This window comes from Nicotiana tabacum, chromosome 22, assembly GCF_000715075.1.
Source record: "Nicotiana tabacum cultivar K326 chromosome 22, ASM71507v2, whole genome shotgun sequence".
NCBI lineage: Eukaryota > Viridiplantae > Streptophyta > Magnoliopsida > Solanales > Solanaceae > Nicotiana > Nicotiana tabacum.
This window is the reverse complement of record NC_134101.1, coordinates 17,309,121-17,330,481: the sequence shown is the minus strand read 5'-3', so window position 1 is coordinate 17,330,481 and position 21,361 is coordinate 17,309,121. Positions and strand designations below refer to the sequence as shown.

At 38.3% G+C, this 21,361-nt stretch overlaps 2 protein-coding genes across 2 annotated transcripts; one reads left to right on the top strand and one right to left on the bottom strand.

Moving 5' to 3' along the window:
* Window positions 1–14,843: 14,843 nt before the first annotated feature.
* On the top strand, window positions 14,844–17,514 carry LOC107824587 (putative WRKY transcription factor 40). The gene is made up of 5 exons (XM_016651389.2): window positions 14,844–15,074; window positions 15,172–15,234; window positions 15,534–15,893; window positions 16,066–16,182; window positions 16,671–17,514. The coding sequence occupies exons 1-5, from the start codon at window positions 15,000–15,002 to the stop codon at window positions 17,139–17,141; spliced, it is 1,086 nt and encodes a 361-aa protein (XP_016506875.1). The 5' UTR covers window positions 14,844–14,999; the 3' UTR covers window positions 17,142–17,514.
* An 857-nt stretch (window positions 17,515–18,371) lies between these two features.
* LOC107824588 (phosphatidyl-N-methylethanolamine N-methyltransferase) lies at window positions 18,372–21,326 on the bottom strand. Its single transcript, XM_016651390.2, has 2 exons — window positions 20,938–21,326; window positions 18,372–18,889 (listed from the first exon to the last, which is right to left on the bottom strand). Exons 1-2 carry the CDS (start codon window positions 21,180–21,182, stop codon window positions 18,640–18,642), a joined length of 495 nt encoding a protein of 164 aa, XP_016506876.1. The 5' UTR covers window positions 21,183–21,326; the 3' UTR covers window positions 18,372–18,639.
* Window positions 21,327–21,361: the final 35 nt, after the last annotated feature.

Below are 21,361 nucleotides of genomic sequence, written 5' to 3'. Positions count from 1 at the left end.
AAACTTCTCGGGGACTTATGAGCAAGAGCGGCTTTGATAAATATGCCGATCCTATAGAAGCACCTCGATTATCGCAATATAACTTCAGCGTTGATGCATCTGCCATCGTGTCTGCTATCAGACGCATCAAAGACACTAGATGGCCTCGACCAATGTAGACCGATCCTGCCCAAAGGAATCCCAATGAAATGTGCATATATCATGGCATCCATGGCCACAGAACGAAAGATTGCAGGCTTCTAAGAGAGGAAGTAGCCCGGTTATTTAACAAAGGCCACCTTCGGGAATCTTTGAGCGATAGGGCGAGGAACCATTTTAAAAAAAGTGATTTCGACAAGCAAAACGAGCAGGAAGAGTCGCAGCATATCATTCACATGATCATCGGCGGTGCCGATACCCCTCAGGGACCAGTGCTTAAACGCACTAAAATATCAATTGTGAAAGAAAAGCGATCTCGAACTCAGAATTACACACCCATAGGAACCTTGTCCTTCAATGATGAAGATGAAGAACCTCATAACGATGCATTGGTAATATCCGTACTCATGAATAAAACTAAAGTTAAGAGTGTGTTAATTGATCCAGGTAGCTCGGCCAACATCATCAGATTGAAGGTCGTAGAGCAGCTCGGCCTGCGGGACCAGATCGTACCCGCAGCCCTGATTCTAAACGGATTCAATATGGCATGTGAAACCACCAAAGGCGAGATAATTCTACCAATAAACGTGGCCGGAACCATCCAGGAAACTAAGTTCCACGTGATCAAAGGCGACATGAGGTACAACGCCCTTTTTGGAAGGTCATGGATCCACAACATGAGAGTTGTACCTTCGACCCTACACCAGGTCCTCAAATTCCTAATATCGAGATGAGTCAAAACAGTGTACGGAGAACAACCGGCCACAAAAGAAATGTTCACCGTCGAGGAAGCCAAACCAATATCCTCGCCTTCGTCAGTAAAGGGATCGGCCTCGGAAGGAGAACAAGACACCAAATAGCAATCACAGACATTGGCTTCGACCCAACCAGATAACCAGATGATCGAAGAACATGATGATCAGAGGGTCCCTCAGTCCTTCGTGATTCCTAATGACTCCGACGCCACCAAATTAACAATTGAGGAATTGGAGCAAGTCACACTAATCGAGCACTAGCCCGAACGAAAGGTATACCTGGGATCGGGGCTGAGCCCCGAACTCAGGAATTTCTTATTGATAACATTAATTGTTTTGCCTGGTCCCATTTAGATATAACAGGGATTCCACCACACATAACAACGCATCAGCTAAGCTTGGATCCTAAGTTCAGACCGGTAAAGCAAAAGAGAAGACCCCAGTTCGAGGTAAAACACACATTCGTAAAAGACGAGATAACCAAACTTCTCAAGATAGGGTCCATTCGGGAGGTGAAATATCCCGAATGGTTAGCCAATATAGTTGTAGTGCCTAAAAAAGGAAATAAAGTTAGAATGTGCGTGGACTATAAGGATTTAAAAAAAGCATGCCCCAAAGATTCTTTTCCACTACCCAACATCGATCGCATGATCAATGCCATGACCGGTCACGAGATCCTCACTTTTCTCGATGCCTATTCCGGGTATAATAAAATCCGGATGAACCTGGAGGACCAGGAAAAGACTTTATTTGTCACCAAATATGGAACACATTGTTATAATGTGATGCCCTTCGGGCTAAAAAATGCGGGGGCTACCTACCAACGCCTAGTAAATAAAATATTCGAAGAACAAATAGGTAAATCAATGGAAGTTTATATTGATGACATGCTAGTTAAGTCCCTGCACGCAGAGGACCATCTGACCCATTTACAGGAAACGTTCGAGATTTTGAGAAAATACAACATGAAGCGCAACCCCAAAAAATGTGCTTTCGGGGTCGGTTCGGGCAAGTTCCTCGGTTTCATGGAGTCAAATCGGGGAATCGAGATTAATCCGATAAAATCAAGGCCATCGAAGACATCATCATCGTGGACAGTGTAAAAGTTGTACAAAGGCTAACGAGACGAATTGCAGCCCTAGGCCGATTCATTTCGAGATCATCAGATCGAAGTCACAAATTTTTCTCCCTACTCAAAAAGAAGAACGATTTTGCTTGGACCCCGGAATGCCAATAGGCACTGAAGGAACTGAAACAATATCTGTCGAGCCCACCACTACTTCACACTCCGAAAGAAGACGAAAAACTTTTCTTATAACTGGCAGTATCAGAAATCGCAGTAAGCGGTGTCCTAGTTCGGGAAGAGCAAGGTACGCAATTTTCCATTTATTATATAAGTCGAACCTTAGGAGAAGCAGAAACTAGATATCCACAATTAGAAAAATCGGCACTTGCACTGATAAGTGCCTCTAGAAAGTTACGACCGTACTTTTAATGTCATCTTATATGCGTATTAACAACTTACCCACTTCGTAATATTTCGCACAACGAACTATCGGGACGATTGGCCAAATGGGTCGTCGAACTCAGTGGGTATGATATCGAATATTAACCTCATACGGCCATCAAGTATCAAATTTTAGCAGACTTCGTGGCCGATTTCATGCCAACCCTCGTATCCGAAGTCGAAAAAGAATTCTTGTTGAAGTTGGGTACGTCCTCGAGGGTATGGACCCGTTTTATAGACGGGGTCTCGAATGTAAAAGGGTCCGATTTGGGCATAGTTTTAAAGCACCCACAGGTAACACTATTAGGCAATCTATTAAAACTACCAGGTTGATTAACAACGAGGCCGAGTATGAGTTCATGATTGCAAGTCTCGAGATAGCCAAAAACTTGGGAGTAGAAGTCATCAAAGCCAAATGTGACTCTCTGTTGGTGGTAAGTCAAGTAAACAAAACCTTCGAAGTTAGAGGGGATAGAATGCAAAGGTATTTGAACAAACTACATGTCACTTTGCACCATTTCAAACAATGGACTTTATATCACATTCCACGAGAGCAAAACAGTGAGGCTGATGCACTTGAGAATTTAGGATCATCGGTCGAGGAAGGTGACTTGAGCTCGGATTCTGTCGTTCAACTCTCGAGATCCGTGATTAAAGATGGTCACGCCGAGATAAATTCTACAAGCTTAACCTGGGATTGGAGAAACAAGTATATTGAATACTTAAAGGACGAAAAGCTCCCATCAGAACCTAAAGATTCAAGAGCCCTACGGACTAAAGCTGCTCGATTCACGGTGGCTTCAGATGGAACGTTATACCGAAGGACATTCGATGGACCATTGGCAGTATGCTTGGGTCCAGGAGATACCGATTACATCTTACGTGAGGTGCACGAGGGTACTTGTGGGAATCACTTCGGTGCCGATCCATTAGTCCGAAAAATAATCAGGGCAGGGTATTATTGGATCGATATGGGCAAAGATGCGAAGGAATTTGTTCAAAAATGTGACAAATATCAAAGGTTTGCACCAATGATCCATCAACCCGGAGAGCAACTTCACTCGGTCCTATCCCCATGGCCATTCATGAAATGGGGAATGGATATCATCGGCCCTTTGCCATCGACCCCAGATAAAGCCAAATTCATCTTATTTATGACTGACTATTTCTCTAAATGGGTTGAAGCACATGCGTTCGAGAAAGTAAGAGAGAAAGAAGTTATAGACTTTATCTGGGATCATATCATATGCCGATTCGGGATACCCACCGAAATAGTATGTGACAATGGGAAACAATTTGTGGGCAGCAAAGTGACGAAATTCTTCGAAGACCACAGAATAAGAAGGATATTATCGACACCGTATCACCCCAGTGGGAACGGACATGCCGAATCAACGAACAAAACCATCATTCAAACCCTAAAGAAGAGGCTGAACGACGCTAAAGAAAAGTGGAGAGAAATCCTACCCGAAGTCCTTTGGGCATATCGAACGACGTCGAAATCCAGTACGGGGGCGAACCCATTCTCCTTAGTATATGGGTCCGAAGCATTGATACCAATCGAAGTTGGCGAACCCAGTACCAGGTTTCAATACACGATGGAAAAATCAAATAACGAGGCTATGAACAGTAGCCTCAAATTATCAGACGAAAGACGAGAAGCTGCTGTCGTCCAATTGGCCGCCCAAAAGCAGCAAATCGAAAGATATTATAATCGAAGAACCAAGCTCCGCCATTTCAAGCCCGGGGACTTAGTGCTAAGGAAAGTCACCATCAATACCCGAAATCCGAACGAAGGAAAACTAGGACCAAATTGGGAAGGACCATATCAGGTTCTCGAGAACATCTAAAGGGATCATACATGCTCGACATTATAAACGGCAAACAGTTATCAAGCAATTGGAATATGTCACATCTAAAACGATACTACTGCTAAGGTACGACCCTTTCATATTCGTTTACATTTCAAAACTGACCCCTGCAGAAGTCCGAGCAGGAGCTAAGATGGGTCCTTTACAATAGATCTGAAAGCACGCATTGCACTCTTTTTCCCTTAGACCGGTTTTATCCCAAATGGGTTTTTCGGCAAGGTTTTTAACGAGGCAACCAAAGACCGTGCTGCACTTACAAACAGTATCCGAGGCCTCCTTACAATCGACCTCGAATACTAGGGGGCATTAGCCTTCAAACATATCGAGTTGTGATGCAAGAAAGTTATTTTGCAACAACGGGGTTCCAATAGGAAAAGTTGTAAGAGCCAAATGGTCAAAACAAACCATGCTCATGTAGTTGGCCCGAACCCAGGCGTGAAACATGAACACATGTATAGTGACTTGCAAAGAAAGTTCTCCTTTTTACCGATATCTTATATCCAAGAAAAACTCCTCTATTTGGAGATTTATTACACAAACAGAGTTAAGATAAATTCGACCACTAAGCCCACGGGCTACTTTATTTCGAGTTCGAATCATTCACTCGACTACTAAGCATACGGGCTACTTTTATTTCGAGTTCGAGCAAGCACTCACTCGACCATTACTTTCATTTCGAGTTCAAGCAAGCACTCACTCAACCATTACGCCTACGGGCTACTTTCATTTCGAGTTCGAGCAAGAACTCACTCGACCATTATGCCTACGAGCTACATTACTTTGAGTTCGAATCATTCACTCGACTACTAAGCCTACAGGCTACTTTCATTTCGAGTTCGAGCAAGCACTCACTCAACCATTACGCCTACGGGCTACATTACTTCGAGTTCGAATCATTTACTCGACAACTAAGCCTACATGCTATATTACTTCGAGTTCGAATCATTCACTCGACAACTAAGCTTACGGGCTACTTCCATTTCGAGTTCGAGCAAGTACTCACTCGACCATTACGCCTATGGGCTACATTACTTCGAGTTCGAATCATTCACTCGACTACTAAGCCTACGGGCTACTTTCATTTCGAGTTCGAGCAAGCACTTACTCGACCATTACGCCTACGGGCTACATTACTTTGAGTTCGGATCATTGACTCAACTAATAAGCCTAAGGGCTACATCACCTCAAATTCGAATAAGCACTCGCTCGATTATAGAGGCTACGAAATCCAGAATTTGATTAAGTTGTTTAAATCTTTGTGAAAACATTCATAAGGCATGTATAAAGACTTCACAAAACAGAAGCAGGTCGGCAAAGTTGTCTATATACAAAATTATCTACATAATTGATTACAAACGAAAAAACTAAGGACTAAGCTTCCTGGTCATCCTCAGGAGCGGTTTCTCCCCTATCAGGCTTCCCCCCCCCCATTTTTGAATCCGCTCTTGCTACCGTCATCATCTTCATCATCGCAATCAGAAGCCAAGGATTCAGCTTCAGCTTCGAGCTCTTTAGCCTTTTTTATCTCTTCAGCAAGGTCGAAACCTCGAGCGTGTATCTCCTCGAGGGTCTCCCTCCGAGATCGACACTTAGCAAGTTCGGCAATCCTATGTGCTCGAGTGTCGGTAGTATCCGCCGCTTCTTGTGCCTCCATCTGAGCAGACTCGGCATCAGCCCGATACACGGCAATGGACTTGTCCGCCATGACTTTCGATGACTCAACCTACGCCTTGGCCTCAGCAAGTCGTGTTTCAAGCTCCTCGATCCTCTTAGCCTGAGCCGAACCCTTTTGCTTGATGCTTCGAAGCTGAACATCGGCCGATAATAATTTGGCCAAGATGGTTTCTTTTTCCGCAGCCAGGTGGTCGATAGTCTCCTTCCACCGATTACATTCAGCCTTGATTTGTTTGACTTCTTCGTGAAGCAACCTGATATTTTCAACCCTTTGATGCAGCTGATATAACGAAGGGTTAACTTCCACAGTTGAGTCAAACCCATACTCTAACAGAACGAGGCTCACCTGCTTATCTAGTTCGGCCTCTTCTTCACGAGCCTTAGCCAAATCTGCTTGGAGATCTTTTATAGCCTCGTCCTTTTGGCTACAAAGAAGCCGCAGGGCATCTCTCTCCCCCGAGACCTTCTGAAGCTCGACCTCACACTGGCTGAGGTCGACTCGAAACCTACTAATGGCCTGCACAGTATGGAAAGAACACAAGTCAAGTTTGGAAAAGAACGAAGAAACCAAGTACAGTAAAATCATTACCCGAGAAATAAAATGTTGGGCCTCCAATAGGAAAAGAGAAGCATCACCAATGTCGGAGGCATCATCGACTCCAGTAAGGCAATCCCGAAAATGGGTCCCCTACACTAGAACCTCCGCCCATATCGGGGGTCTTCAATTCTCGAGCCTCCTTTAACGCCTCCTCAGAAAAGGTTGGAGGAGAAGGCAGATGACCCACTGTCGTGGTCCCAAGAGAATCGCTCGGGATGCTCTGATCGAGACTCGGAGTACCGGAATCAACCCCGACCGGTACAGCCACCATCAGCTCAGAAGCTCTAGCGACCTCGATAGCTTTCGCAAATCGGATCACCAAAGACGAGACATCATCTTTTTCTTCTTCTTCTTCTTCTTCTTCTTCTTCTCTCAGTCGTTAGACCGAGTCCATCGAAAGAGCGATTGCCTTCCTCCTCACCCTTCGAGTTTTGGGCTTGGCGTCCTCTGGCCGAGAGACAGCTTTTCGCTTATTATCTTTCCTCGGTTCCGGGACCGGGGACTTAGTTCCTTCTTCACCACTCGAAGGCCTCAAAACGGCATCCTTGGTTACACCTGCATGAAAGGAAATCGGTGACGAATGGAGCATAAAAATATTTTGAAGAACACGAGAAGTAACCCTTACCATGATTCTTGGCCTCCCATCTACCTTTTGCCAAATCACGCCAAGCGCGTTCGGCATAAGAGGAAGTCGAGGCTAACTTCCGAACCCAATCCTCGAGGTCGAGTACCGCTTGTGGCATCCAAGGGGCATCTGTATATCGGAGAAAGATATCAGATAAAATCGGAAAAATATACGAAAAGCAACGTCTTATGAAAACCACTTACGGTCGAAATTTTATTCCTCGGGAAATAACATCTTCTTTTCCAGAATGAGGTCACGGGTCCTCACTCGGATATAACGGCCCATCCAATCCCGATCCTTGTCTTCGTCGATGCTCGATATCAAAGCCTTCGATGCCCGACGATGAAGCCTGATTAGTCCTCGAAAGATTTGAGGCCGATATAGTCGTATGAGGTGATTCAGGGAAAATTCCAGCCCCCCACCTTGTTGGAGAAGAAGCGAAGTAAGGTTACTATACGCCATAGAAAGGGATGAATTTGACCAAGGGTGACCTGATATATCTTGCAAAAATCGATGATCACCGGGTCGACTGGACCCAACGTGAAGGGATAAGTGTAAACACTTAAAAATCTCTCCACATGGGTGATGATGCTCTCTTCGGGGGAGGGAATTTACAACACATCCTCGGAACCCCAGTTGCAGTCTTTCCGCATAGCCTCGAGATGACCCTCCGTTATAGAGCACATGTACATCGACACATGCTCACATCGACCCGAAACAGATGAAGGATTCTCAACCTTAAAATCGATCTTCAGAGTACCGGGCCGAGAACATACTCATAGGTAGGCGGCTCCACCGGCGCCTTGTCGCCGGACAGTCGTGAAGAAGAAGCTTTCTCTTTCTGAGGTTCAGTTTTCGAAGTTTTGGCCATTGATATAAGAGAAAGAAAGGCAAATGAAGATGAAAAATCGATGCAGATGGCTCAGCAAGCGGCGGAATAGAGAGAAAGGAAAAATTTGGAAGAATGAAAGATGTAAAAGTGGTAAATGTTAGATGGAGGGGTTATTTATAGGCTTGCATCGTGACGGTTCAATATCAGAGGTGACCGACCACCGTCTGACATGCATTAAATACCTTGAAAAGACTAAATCGATGGGACAACTATCACATACGTCATGATCGAGCCCTGTGAAAATGTCAGCTTATAACCCGATCGAACTGTCGAAGATCATATCGATTCTCACCACATCCTTCCTGAGAAACGAGGGGACTATCTGTATACGGTCGAAATAGATTTCGTCCTTCCTACGTTCGATCGAGTTCGAATGGTAATCAACCGGAGTGGGATTTTGGGATGAGTTCCGAAGGCAGTACAAACGAGCCTCGAGTCCGAAGGCTAATCGAGGAGTCGGCTCGATACTTTTATCGAGCCCGTGACCAAATCGATCAGCAAGGCATTGCTTCAAGGTTAGAAATGCGCTACGCCCACCCCGGAGGTCGAACTCAAGCCAAAACCGAGGGCTCGACCTAATAACGAGTCCGAACCAGTGTCTAGCTCACAGACAAGAGTCGTTACAACCGCACTAAGGGAGGGAATCTTGGCGGGAATCGAGGAAGAGGCAATTCATCATGGGTCCTCCACTGTATGCTTTATTTTATTATAAATGAAGTAGGATCCCTCTATTATAAAAGGGGGATCCTTGTAAGCAAGGGATACGACAGAGAATACACTGTAAAAAAAGATCACTTCTCATATTAAAAGATATTTCGTGATGCTTGTTTTATTTTTTGACCTTATTTATTCTTTTGCTCACTATTCCCATTCTCATAGCCAAGAACACTCATATTTCTATTTTCTCTATACGATTTATGTCAAATTATATCGCATATCCTTAGAACCATACACAAATTTAACGTTATCTGATTTTTCGGGTAAACAAACATATTATAGAATCTACAATAGAAACAATTAATGAATCTCGAAAATTATTAACACATGTAGAAAATAAGAATTCATATGTAATAATGTACGTAAAAGACCTGATTATAGTCGAGGTTCAATGAACCAACACCAACTTATAGTAATGGGCTAAATTTAAGGTCCTGATTGGTCATGGGAGGTCTCGGTCCATGGTTAAAGTACTTTAAAGTCTTCGTCTAGAGTTGTTTAACTTTGACTTTCTTATTGTACCTTTCTTCTCTTTATTAATTACTCACTGCGTCTCATATTAACAGTAGTAGTTATTAATCATAGTTATCTTAAATTATTTATTATTTTAGAAGTTTAAGATAAATTTTTTTTTTATCCTTAGTAATAATTATTTTTGAAGATGGAGATAACACCTAAATAGAATAAATATTCAATGAAAAGAGATTATATCTTATGATATAAATAAGGATAGAATAATCCAATCCCTTTTCTAATTAATATTTCTTAAGGGATGTGTAAAAAAGAAACATGATACAATATATGAGACAGAAAGAATATTAGTTAAGTAAATTGAAACGATTATCAAAAGCTTTTGGATTAATGTCAAGGTAATTGTGGAAATTGGATCACCGTCATTGGTCGTCCTGACTTCAGATTATGATGCATTAATTACTACGTTTTCCAACTTTGTACTCCGTTTAACAGTTTTTCCTTTTAATTTTTCAGTTCACATTTGATAATATTTTATTTTTTTATAAATATAGTTTATTTGAGTTTTTGTTTTTACTTCGAGTTCAATGTCAACTCTTAGGTAGTATATATTGACTGGAGTACTTTTTCCTAAAATTTTATTTTGGGACAACCGAAAGTGGGCTTGTGATAGATAGATAGATTGCTAGTATTTTAATAATACAAGTTTGAAGGTTGAGTTTACGATTCAACAATTTTTTTCTTGTTGACTCTTGAACGCTACGCTATTTTTTCCTTCTCGTTACAAATAGTGTTTTAAAAGTCATTTTCGGGATGAGCCCCGGAGCGATAGTGTGGGACGAAAGTCTCAAGAGGCGTATGCCCATCAATTCGGGGCGTACGTCCGGGAGTTCGGGACGTACGTCCGGGGGTTCGAGACGTACGTCCAGGCGTTTGATGCGCGCTTTTTTGTGAGGAGTAAGCCTCATAGACTTTTTCAAATTAAAATAAAATTTATTGAATAAGTCCTTCATATAATACCCAAATTCTCAAAAGTAAGTTTGGTAATTACTCAAAAGATTTAAAAAGGAACTCAAAAGTATTAAATTTAAAAGTCAAGACATATTTTATTGATTGAAGCCCTAATTCATGGTCTTTCACAATTCTTTATCTTGTCCACTAGTCTGCTAATATCTCCCAAAAGCAAAGATTTTTTTTTTTTTTTTTTTTACAAATACAAAGAGAACTGCATTCTCCTTCGTAGCAGCAAGTTCAAAGTTCAAATTGCAGGTTAATCATCCTTTTTGTTCCTCAATGTAGAAAACTTTATTCTTTTAAACTCAAGTTACTTGTGCTTGTAAGTAGCGTGTAATAAATTATTTTAACTAGTTTTTTGTGGAGCACATATATATATTTCACATATTTATAATTTTCTTCAATTTTTATGTAATTTTACATGTTTATAAATATTTACTGTCATTATATTATTTTATAAAATATTAAAAATTAAATATATGTGGGGTTTACGCCCCGTATCTCGAAGCTTACGGTTCGGTGAGGTACATGTAAAACGCCCCGCCTTATGCTTCTCATAAAACATTGGTTACAACTAAGAAAATGGGAAATGAACAAACATTTGGAGCAGGCTCCGACTCCTTTAATTAATTTATTTCTATTGCACTTATATCTTAATTAAATCTCCAAGTACTACTATACTATACTACTAATACGAGATAAGGAATTGACAAGGAAATGTTTCCTATAATAGCAACTAATTAAGGAGTTTCTCCCTGTCGCGTCTCACTCAATATTCTCTCTGCCAACTTCACTTGAAGTTACATTTACAATTGATTTCTCCCTCCATATTACTGTAAATGACAATTGTTTGACGGCACATAGGGGTATACAAAGAAAATCGACAAATCACACCAAATCAATAATTCGAGTTAAATCGAGAAAAATCGATTATGATTTGGTTTAATTTAGTTTGGTGTTGGGGAAAAATCCCCGACCATAATTGGCTTGGTGTCTTGGTTTGATTTTAACTAAAAAAAAGTCAAAATCGAAACCAAACCAACCCGATATTACATTTATAGAAGTTTTAAATATATTTAATATATAAAAATATTTATTCTAGTGTAGTTTATCAATATTTCTTAAACTTTTTCATAATTTTATTTTTAACTTATTATTTCAAGTTTGGACTTATAATTTTTGAATACTCCAATAAGTTTAATAGTCCATAAATATTAGTAACTCAAACAAATCCCAAACCAAGATCAAATCAATATTAATGCTAACAAAAGACATTCAATTCAATTGCTAGGAATGACATATCCATTTATTTAGTTTTTTCATGGTTTAGATAAAATGTAATTTTTTTTATTTTTTTAATATTTAGTTATGTAAATAATAATACTTATTAGTCATACTTATTTTAGCAACTTAGTAATTTGAGATTATGTTTATTTTCATTATGGCTTATTAATGATATTTGTTTTATGCGATTTTATTATCTTTATTATTGAATTTTTAGTACAATGCCATGACTCATCTCATATTTTATGTTAGTTTCTTAGAAACACCTTATATAGCTATGTCTTACTAGGATTAAAGAAATATTTGGAGCACAAATTCTATGTTTTGTGCTATTAAAACTATATCAAAATAAAACCCCGAAAAACTGGAGAAAAATCGAGATTAAAAAACCCAACGTTTGGTTTTGTCTTTAGATTTAATAATCTGACACAATTGGTTTGGTTTGGTAATTAAAAAATACGAACCAAACCGACCTATGTACCTCCTTAAGTGTGGACATTGTGTTTAAAAGAAAAAAAAAGACGTTTACACACATTAAAAGTCTCTTTATTAGAAGATATAATTTTAAACGTATTTTGATATCTTATTACTATAAAAGTATGCCATGAGAAGTTAAAAGTTAAAAAATTCTATTATAAAAATATATAGCAATCATCTAGAAGAAAGTAAAAATATAAGAGTGCGTATAAACTAAAGGAGATAAAGTATGTATTAAAATTACTAGTGATCTATTTCTCTCTTCGATTTGTTAACAGCTATGGCTGGCGGGTAGCCAACTTTGACACCTAGTTTACTGTCCATTCCATTTCTGGCGTAGAGATCAAAGTTAATCTCTCATACATGACTAGTTAAAAAATAAAAATTAAGACTTTGTCATGTGAAATACATTGAAATATTTTTGGAGTCCTTATCTCAAGGTTCTAAATTAATTGAATTCCAAACATTTTGTCGGAGTCAACTGCATAATTTCGATGCATTCTGAATTTTCCTTATCTAGAAAATGAAGTTATACAATTTCAACTTTTGTAGTTTTGGAAATTTTCTAACAATCTAGCTTTCCTAATCATCTTCTAGTTACAAGCATCTATTTTCTTGATTTAGCATAATAATTTTGGATATGAAATTGATTAATTCGAAAGAAACAGATGATTGTCTTATTACTTGCAGACTTCAGACTAATTAAGAAGATCGATTTCGGACTTCCCATTTTCCAAAAAACAGGAATTATTTTGTTCAAATATGTTAGAATTAAGTATTGGGGCTATCTGTTTATATTTACCTAGTTCTATCAGTTTCTGCCAATAGAAAATACGAAACTACCAGTTATGTTCATTTATAAGTAGTTCATTATCAAAATTGGTCAATTCATAAAATATTACTAATATTAGCCAATTAGCTATTTGTAATAAAAAAGGGTCAAAGTTTTGCTTTCTTTTAAGTGGGTGTTATTAGAATAGACTTTACATCTTAAGAAGCTTGAATCTTAGTTTTGGGATGATTTGGTGAAGTTTTGATGTGGTTTGAATTGAAAATTCGAAGTAAAAACTGAACATGAAAAAATGATATGTGTATCATACTGTGTATCACATATGTATTATATTTGTATCAATTGTGTATCACATGTATACCTATGTGTGAGATACATGCGTGATACATGTTTGATACATGTGTCGCAGAAACCTTTTTGAACTCGATTTAATTACGAATTTCGATACAAAACCAGTCCAAATCACCTCCAATCTTCTTCAAATTTTGTATATTGACTTATCTATATGTTTTCAATGAATTTCAACTATATCCAATAAAAAAGTTCCTTTTTTTGCTTAGATTTTTGGAATATTGTATTTTTTTTTGTATTTCATCACCTTATTTGCTACCTCATCCATGGAATTTCCTTTCCGTCTTGCATTTAATGTTACTAATCACGTTTAAAAATATGGAAGGAAATTTTTGCATGTGATTCTTTGAGAGAAAGAACCTTATTTATTTGATTTTTTAATTTTTATATATACTTGACTAGTTTTGATAAGTGTATAACTGATGATTAGAGGTTGATAAGCTGAGACTTATTTCGGACATTTGTGTAAGTTTCCCTAGAAAATACTCCACGAATATAATATCCCTTCCTCCAATACTGTCGTGGAATACACATAGAGACCCGCGTGTTGGACAGCTAAATTGGTGAGCTGTGTGCGCGTATTTTTAAATGCACTTTAATACCGAATTCTAATCCAATATTCAAGATTTCTGCTCTTTCAGAATCCAGACCTCATAAGCACGGGTGTACGTTCGGGCAGATGGATTTGGACATGAAAATTTAATTTTGAATTTTTGGTTTTCGAATTAAAAAAATAATAATTCAATAAGTTTGAATGGATCGGATTTTTTAAGTGTGATTTTGGATTAATCAATTTGAATATTTCGGATTTTCGACTTTGAACATATAAGTTGATATATTTATTCTTCTTACAAAAATAACATCCAAATAAAGTTTTCATGCAAGTAATAAAATCATTATTAAGAAAATACAATACAGACATAACTAATGCTGATATAAATTAACAATAGTAAAATAATATACAAATAGTTGAATATATGAGCTAATGTCTAATGGGTAAGGTATTAGACTTATTAGTATTGGGTATATGGAATGGATTAATGTCTAATGGATAGCACCAAATATAAGGTATAAAAATTCAAATTTCCAAATATTCAAAAATTCTTCGTACTAAATCCAACATACAATCCGTAATCCGAAAATTCAAACCAAAATTCAATAAATGCAAATTTCGATTATAATTATGGGTTTGTCCAAATTATGCCTATCCTACTCGCAGGCAATAAAAGATAGAGATAACGTGGAAAATGTTTGTAAACACGTACTTATATCAAATAAATAATGCACTTTCCTTTGGTGCTGACGTACCAAATGATATAATACGAGCGAGTAGGTTGGCATATTGGTCAAAACAAGACTCAATATTCAACTTGTATTATATGCTATATATCCAAAATCTAGCACCCTTTTTAATTTTTCTTTTCTTTTATCCATATATACATGTTTCTTTCTAGTTTCCCTAGGGTTGGCTTGACCTTGACTAGTGTAAAGAAAGTCAAAATATGATGGGCCGACATAAGGCAATTTAACTTACTTTATTGAATATACATGTCCTACTGAACCAACCACTTGCGTTACTAGTACAAATTTTACAACTATAAGTAAGCTGTTAAGAAAATGAAAGAATGAAAAGATCCTTCTAACTCTCAATATCCTATCTCTCTCTTTGATTTTCTCCTCACCTTCTTACAACTTGGTCAATTCCTAGTATTGTATTTAACCCTCTACTTTCATTGTGCTATCATCAGATATTTGAGAAGAAGTGTTACTTACACCTGAAGAAGGATTTTATTATTTGTGTATTGTTGAAATCCTACTAAGAAGAAATTAAAGCAATGGAATTCACAAGTTTGGTTGATACTTCCTTGGATTTGAGTTTTAGACCTCTTCCAGTTCTTGATAAAGTGGCGGTATGTGGAGATTTTTGGACTCTATGGTTCAGCCCAAATGAATATATGCTTCTGTGATTGTATTTTACTTAATATAGATGTTCTTTTTTGTTTTCAGAAACAAGAAGTTCAGAGTAATTTCACTGGATTGAGCAGAGACACTATGCTGGTGAAAGATGAGGTTTGTAACTTTTATTCTTGTTCACTCGATTATATTGGAGAAGCCTTAGCATAAATAATAAATTTATTGACGTGTGACAAGGAGGTCACGGATTCGAGTCGGGAAAACAGCCTATTGCAGAAATGTAAGATAAGGCTGCGTGCAATAGACCCTTGTAGTCCGACCCTTCCCGGACCCTGCGCATACCGAGAACTTAGTGCACCGGGCTGGCCATTTTACTCGATTATATTGGAATAACTGTGAAGATTGGCTTTTTATGCGTTTGTTAATTTGTTTTATTTTGTATTGTGTTCATTCAGGCAGGTGATTTGTTGGAGGAACTGAACAGAGTGAGCAGTGAAAACAAGAAGCTAACAGAGATGCTCACAGTAGTGTGTGAAAATTACAATGCTTTAAGAAACCAATTAATGGAGTATATGAACAACCAGCAGAATAATGGTGTAGTAGATGATAGTGCTGGATCAAGGAAAAGAAAAGCTGAAAATATCTCCAATCCCAACAACAACAACAAAAACAACAACTTGGATATTGTTTGTGGACGTTCATCAGAAAGCAGCTCAAGTGATGAAGAGTCTAGTTGCAAGAAACCTAGAGAAGAGCACATAAAAACTAAGGTTTCTGTTGTTTCTATGAAGACAGAAGCATCTGATACTTCTCTTGTAAGTCCATACTCTTCTCTTAGTTAAAGACCCTTCAAACAATATTTTATGTGAGAATTGAAAATACTTGAATTTGCCATCTTGAAATTGAAATGTGTAATCATCTCACCTAAAAGCTTAAACTGATCTAATTACGGCAACTTGTAATGAGGTAAAGCTAACATATTTGCAGATTGTAAAGGATGGTTATCAGTGGAGAAAGTATGGTCAGAAAGTAACCAGAGACAATCCTTCTCCAAGAGCTTACTTCAGGTGCTCTTTTGCTCCTGGCTGCCCCGTCAAGAAGAAGGTAAAACTCCAAAACCCAATTTTGTTACTACTAGTTCACAATCACTCTTTTTATAAGCTATGTTATACTGAAAGTTGGGTTAAGTCCTGAGGAGAACATGAATGTACTACTTAATTAGGACGCCTAATATGTTCTCGGTATCCAGTAACCGAAAAGAGTCAATTAGGGGTAATATAAAATGTAAAACAGTGAAGCAAAAATGAGCTCACTATATAGTTTTAGTATGCAACGCTGATTTCTTTCTTCCTCACAGCTAAAGATAGTATAAAGCCCTTTTACACTGTTTGGTCATCATATAATCGTCCATGAAAAATGAGATTAGTTACATCAATAATAAGACAGGTTTCTTGCTACAACAGACTAGAAACACAAATCCTTTTTCGTAATTCTACTGCTATAGTGGCTAGCTAGATTAGTTAGATAATTGTACAAAAGATGGTGACCAATTCTATAGTTATTCTAACAAGAAGCTGTGCGGCATTTTTCAGGTGCAAAGAAGCATAGACGATCAGTCAATTGTGGTGGCAACATATGAAGGAGAACATAACCATCCAATAAACCCTTCAAAACCAGAGGCAGCTGCTGGTACTACTACTACTACTACTACTACTACTTCCAGCGGCAGCCGTTTAAATGTGAGAACTATTGTGGGTACTACTGCTTCAGTCCCTTGCTCTACCACTCTCAATCCCTCAGGACCAACCATTACTCTCGATCTTACTGAACCTAAAACAGTTGCAAAAGGCGATATCATGAAGACGAGTAGCAGTATTAGTCCTACAGGCGGCAATAGACATAGGACAACAGAAAGGGATCACTATAGTAAGCCAGAGTTTCAACAGTTCTTGATAGAGCAAATGGCTTCTTCATTGACTAAAGATCCAAGTTTCAAAGCAGCACTTGCTGCTGCCATTTCAGGAAAAATTCTCCAACATAATAATCAAACAAGTAGATGGTAAACGAAAGTCCTGCACACCAGTCAATTTCTATTTATGGATAGGCTAGACAATTGTTCAATGTTTTCCAACTTAGACTCATTTGGAAAGTTCAGTAAAAAAAAAAAAAGAAACAAGTTGTTCAATGTAAATACAGAAAAAGTGTAGCTTTCGAGACGCAAAGTTGGACTGGAAAGTGCACGTGAGAATGGGATCTTGCCATGGACTAATTATCAACAGCAGCCATATTGGGTCCTGCATATGGACCAAACTTGTTCTGAGTTTTTGCTAGATTGAGACTGCATGGTCCTTAACATTTAAGTTGTTGAATTTGACAACGTTGGAGAATATTGAAATGAGATTAAGAAATATCCAATTATATTTGCTTCTGGATGCTCAGCTAATTATCTATGAGTTCAAGTTAATGTACACTGACATTGAATAATTTTATTACAGCGTCAATTTAAGTTACATAAAATAAGTTGGGATAATAAGCATGATCTGGTAATCTGAAAAATATAGGATGTAACCTGCTATATAATATATAATCATGATTCTGACGCAACAATCTTTTCTGATTCCAGCCACTTGCATGAAAGCGTACACCTCAGTTGGTCCAACTCCCTAACAAGGTCTGGTCTTATTTTTTAACTAACTATAGGCTTGGCAGCCCGGTGCACTAAGCTCTCGTTATACGCTGTGTCCGGGGAAGGGTCGGAGCAGAAGAGTCTATTGTACGCAATTTTACCCTGCATTTCTGCAAGACGCTTTTTCCACAGCTCGAACCCGTGACCTCCTGGTCACATGGCAATAACTTTATCAGTTATGTCAAGGCTCTTTTTCAAACTAACTATAGGCTTGTGGTCCACAAAACCCCGTATGTATATGTCAAAGGACCCGTCCTCGTTGATTATGTGCACCATAGCGAGGAGAACAAGGCAATGAAATCAAAGTCATGCTCAAGTCCACCAGCTACTAAAGAGTTCTTGTTTTATTTTCTTTCTTTTTTCTCTCTTCTTCCGGTAAACGCAGACTTTTACAACTCAAGCAATTGGCCGTTCAAAATACCCGTCTTTGATTCCTTATATTACCTTATCAATCGTAATCACATCATATCTCCAGTTTCTCACCTCTACACATTGTATCCGGGGGCTGCTACTTTGAAAATTTTGCACCAACTGCTGAGAAATCATTCAGTTTGCTCTATCCAGAGAGGACATAGAGTGTTCTCAAAATCCATTCACAGGGGAAAAAGGAAGGAAATTGTTCTTTATTGCCTCGAAATTGTTTTAATCCTAAAAGACATAGCTTATGGCTAAAATTATGTTGGCTGATTCAAAATTTCAAACAAAAAGAAAAAGAAACTTAAACAATCATTCAAAATATAGATAAGTCTGATTTAAAAAAGCAATCAAGAACTACCCTTAATGCTAGAACTTTATCAAAAAGACTCTTCCTCAGGAATGCAAAAGCAAGCAGCATCATTTCCTTGATGTTTGGAGCTGCTGTATCTTCTATACCCTTAAGAGAGTGGCTTTGCACGAGTAGCTGGATCTTCCTTGGATTCTATGTGAATCATAAAAACATAGCCCAGCACCCATAAGAAAATGTACAAGAAAGGAACCCAAGAGAGGCAAGCTAGCAGACTCAAAATGCTGCCCACATACTGAGGATCTCTTATTACTCCAAAAGGAAACTCTGTTACCCAAGGGATGTTCTTCCCAAAGCGTACGCCATAATAAGTGCCTGATTCTCCCAACAGTTGGTATACCCTGCAGTTTTATAAATTATTACACCCATGAAACCAGAAAGTGTAAAGAACTAAATGTAAAACCTGGACAACCAATTGGAGTGCACCTCTAACATAGCAGTCACTCCTGATAAGATGGAACCAATATATAGCTTCATTCAAGATATGGATTGTTATGTCCAAAATAACCAGGTAACAAATTGCCAGCAGAATATCCAAAGCGATAGCTGGTGCCTTGTCAGATCTCTAATCTGAAAATCGCCATTGGAGTGGTAACTACTCCGATGATCGTGATCAATGTGGTTTAAACAGGTTAGTCACTGTTGGTTATATGTTTTTAAATTAAATTCAAGGAGACTTGATTCTTAATCCTTTTCTTCTTTGATAAATGATTCAATTATGTTGCCCTAGGTATTTGACTATTTTAAGCCTTTCAAACTCTATCTCTTTGGAATTAGTCTTTAGATAAATGCTTGTATAAAGTTACTTAAATGTATGATCACAAGAAACCTATACTAAATAACTACGCTTTAAGTTAGGTAGTGAACCTCATACTCATTACTCTTCTATGAGCCGAAATAATCTACCTATTAAATAAGATTGGTCGGAACTCCGGTCAGAGCTAAATATCCAACATTTAATCTGTATCCCATCCCAAGTAGGACTTCATCACATTATCCATGATTTATATAGTCTTCCGGACAAAACTTTTGTCCATAATTATTAACTGCCAACTATTATTTTCTAAATTTCTAAATTCAAAATAAACAGATCAAATTGACTGTCAAAGTCAACCTACGTGTCTGAGGTGGGAGGTAAAGAGTATTAAGACCCAAATCCTTGAAATTTCCCCCATATCTCCAGAGACATTAGTTAATATATAGTCCGGTCGTCGTGTCAAGCTGCTAGTGTCATACATACACTACTTTGACTTTGGCTGACATTGCAGGCTGAGAATCTGTAGCCCTTATATATTCCACACTAAACTGATTACAATCCCTGTGTGCTGTTTGGTTTCAGCTGGAGGGTTTCATTTGAACCTATAAATTCTCCATCATTACTTTTGCAGGTCCAATTTGTAAACCTTAATCAGCTGATGTGATCAGGCTGAACTGGTTTGATGTGATTACTATAATTTAAGCAATCTGAGATGGCACTGGCACATCAAACTTCTGAATTGATTGAACAAACCTCTTCTCCTATACAATACGATTGCTTATAAACTGACAGAGAAATGCACATGAACCTCTAAAAAACCCACATCTAACCCTGTGGCAATATGCATTAATACAACATGTAGTTCTCCTTGCACAACTATGTACTAGTTCTTTATCAAATTGCCAATACGGCAGCTTTGTGCTTTGCATACATTGAATATCCATGACGACAATAAAACAAGTCTTTCGGAGGCTTATATGATTCCACTGAATAGGAGAAACCATATCATAAATGCTTCCCTTCAGTAAAGAATGATCAAACCGGCTCCCAGCGAATTGAAGACAAGGGGGGAGGGGAGGCAATCCCTTTCCTCCATGCATTAAAAATTTCTAACAATTGACAAAATCCTAGCTATCTCATTTGTCAATCAACACATCGAAAAAACTACATGTCAATTTCAAACTAGTTGGTGTCAGCTATATCAATCTTTGATATTTAGCTCTAAAACTTTATGGATAATGGGCCCATCCCTCTACCATTTCTCCACTTAAATACTTGGTTCACTAGCTAGTATTCGAATTCGTGACGTGAGATCTGCTACACATTCCACACTGTAATTTTTTGTCATTGAATCAAAGCTCTAGAGACAATCAATCCTTTGTTTCTATTCAGCTTGTTTAGGCCAATTACATTGAAATCCTAGATTTGTCATTTTTCATTCTAGTTTCAAGAATTTAATTTCTAGCAAACAGCACTAGACCAAAGCATGTGTTAGACAATTTACAAATTGACATAATCTTTCGTTAAAAGAACATCGGTACAATGTTTGTCCATTGACAATATACATAGAAAGAAAGAAGATCAATTACGTATAGAAAAGGGTCAAGGGCTTTGAAGCTCGAGGAAACTGACCTGAAATTAAGGAACTGGCCAAAAATGAAGAGGGGCCAAAAATAAAGCGGAGGAGGCCACGAAAATGTGGAAACTGAGAAGAGGGAGATGAACTGTAGCAACTTTATAACGTGAGAGACCATAGCCATAAGTTTGCAAGGGTCACGTCCTCTTCCGCACAGATCGACCCATGTTTGAGGATTTGTCCAGAGAAAGTAGTAGAATGGAAATGGCGATATCACTCCTATGCATGCCCATAACCCCATATCTTCTCGCTTGCTTTTTTAGTTCTTGTATGTCCCTTCGCTTTGTACCCTTTTTGGAATCTATACTGTGGGAAGTCCCAAAACAGAAAGTCGGCTCCGACCTCCAGTGCCAAGTTTATGTTGTCCGCAGAATATTCGAATAGACCTGGTACTATTGGGCCCAATGGTGGATAATGTGT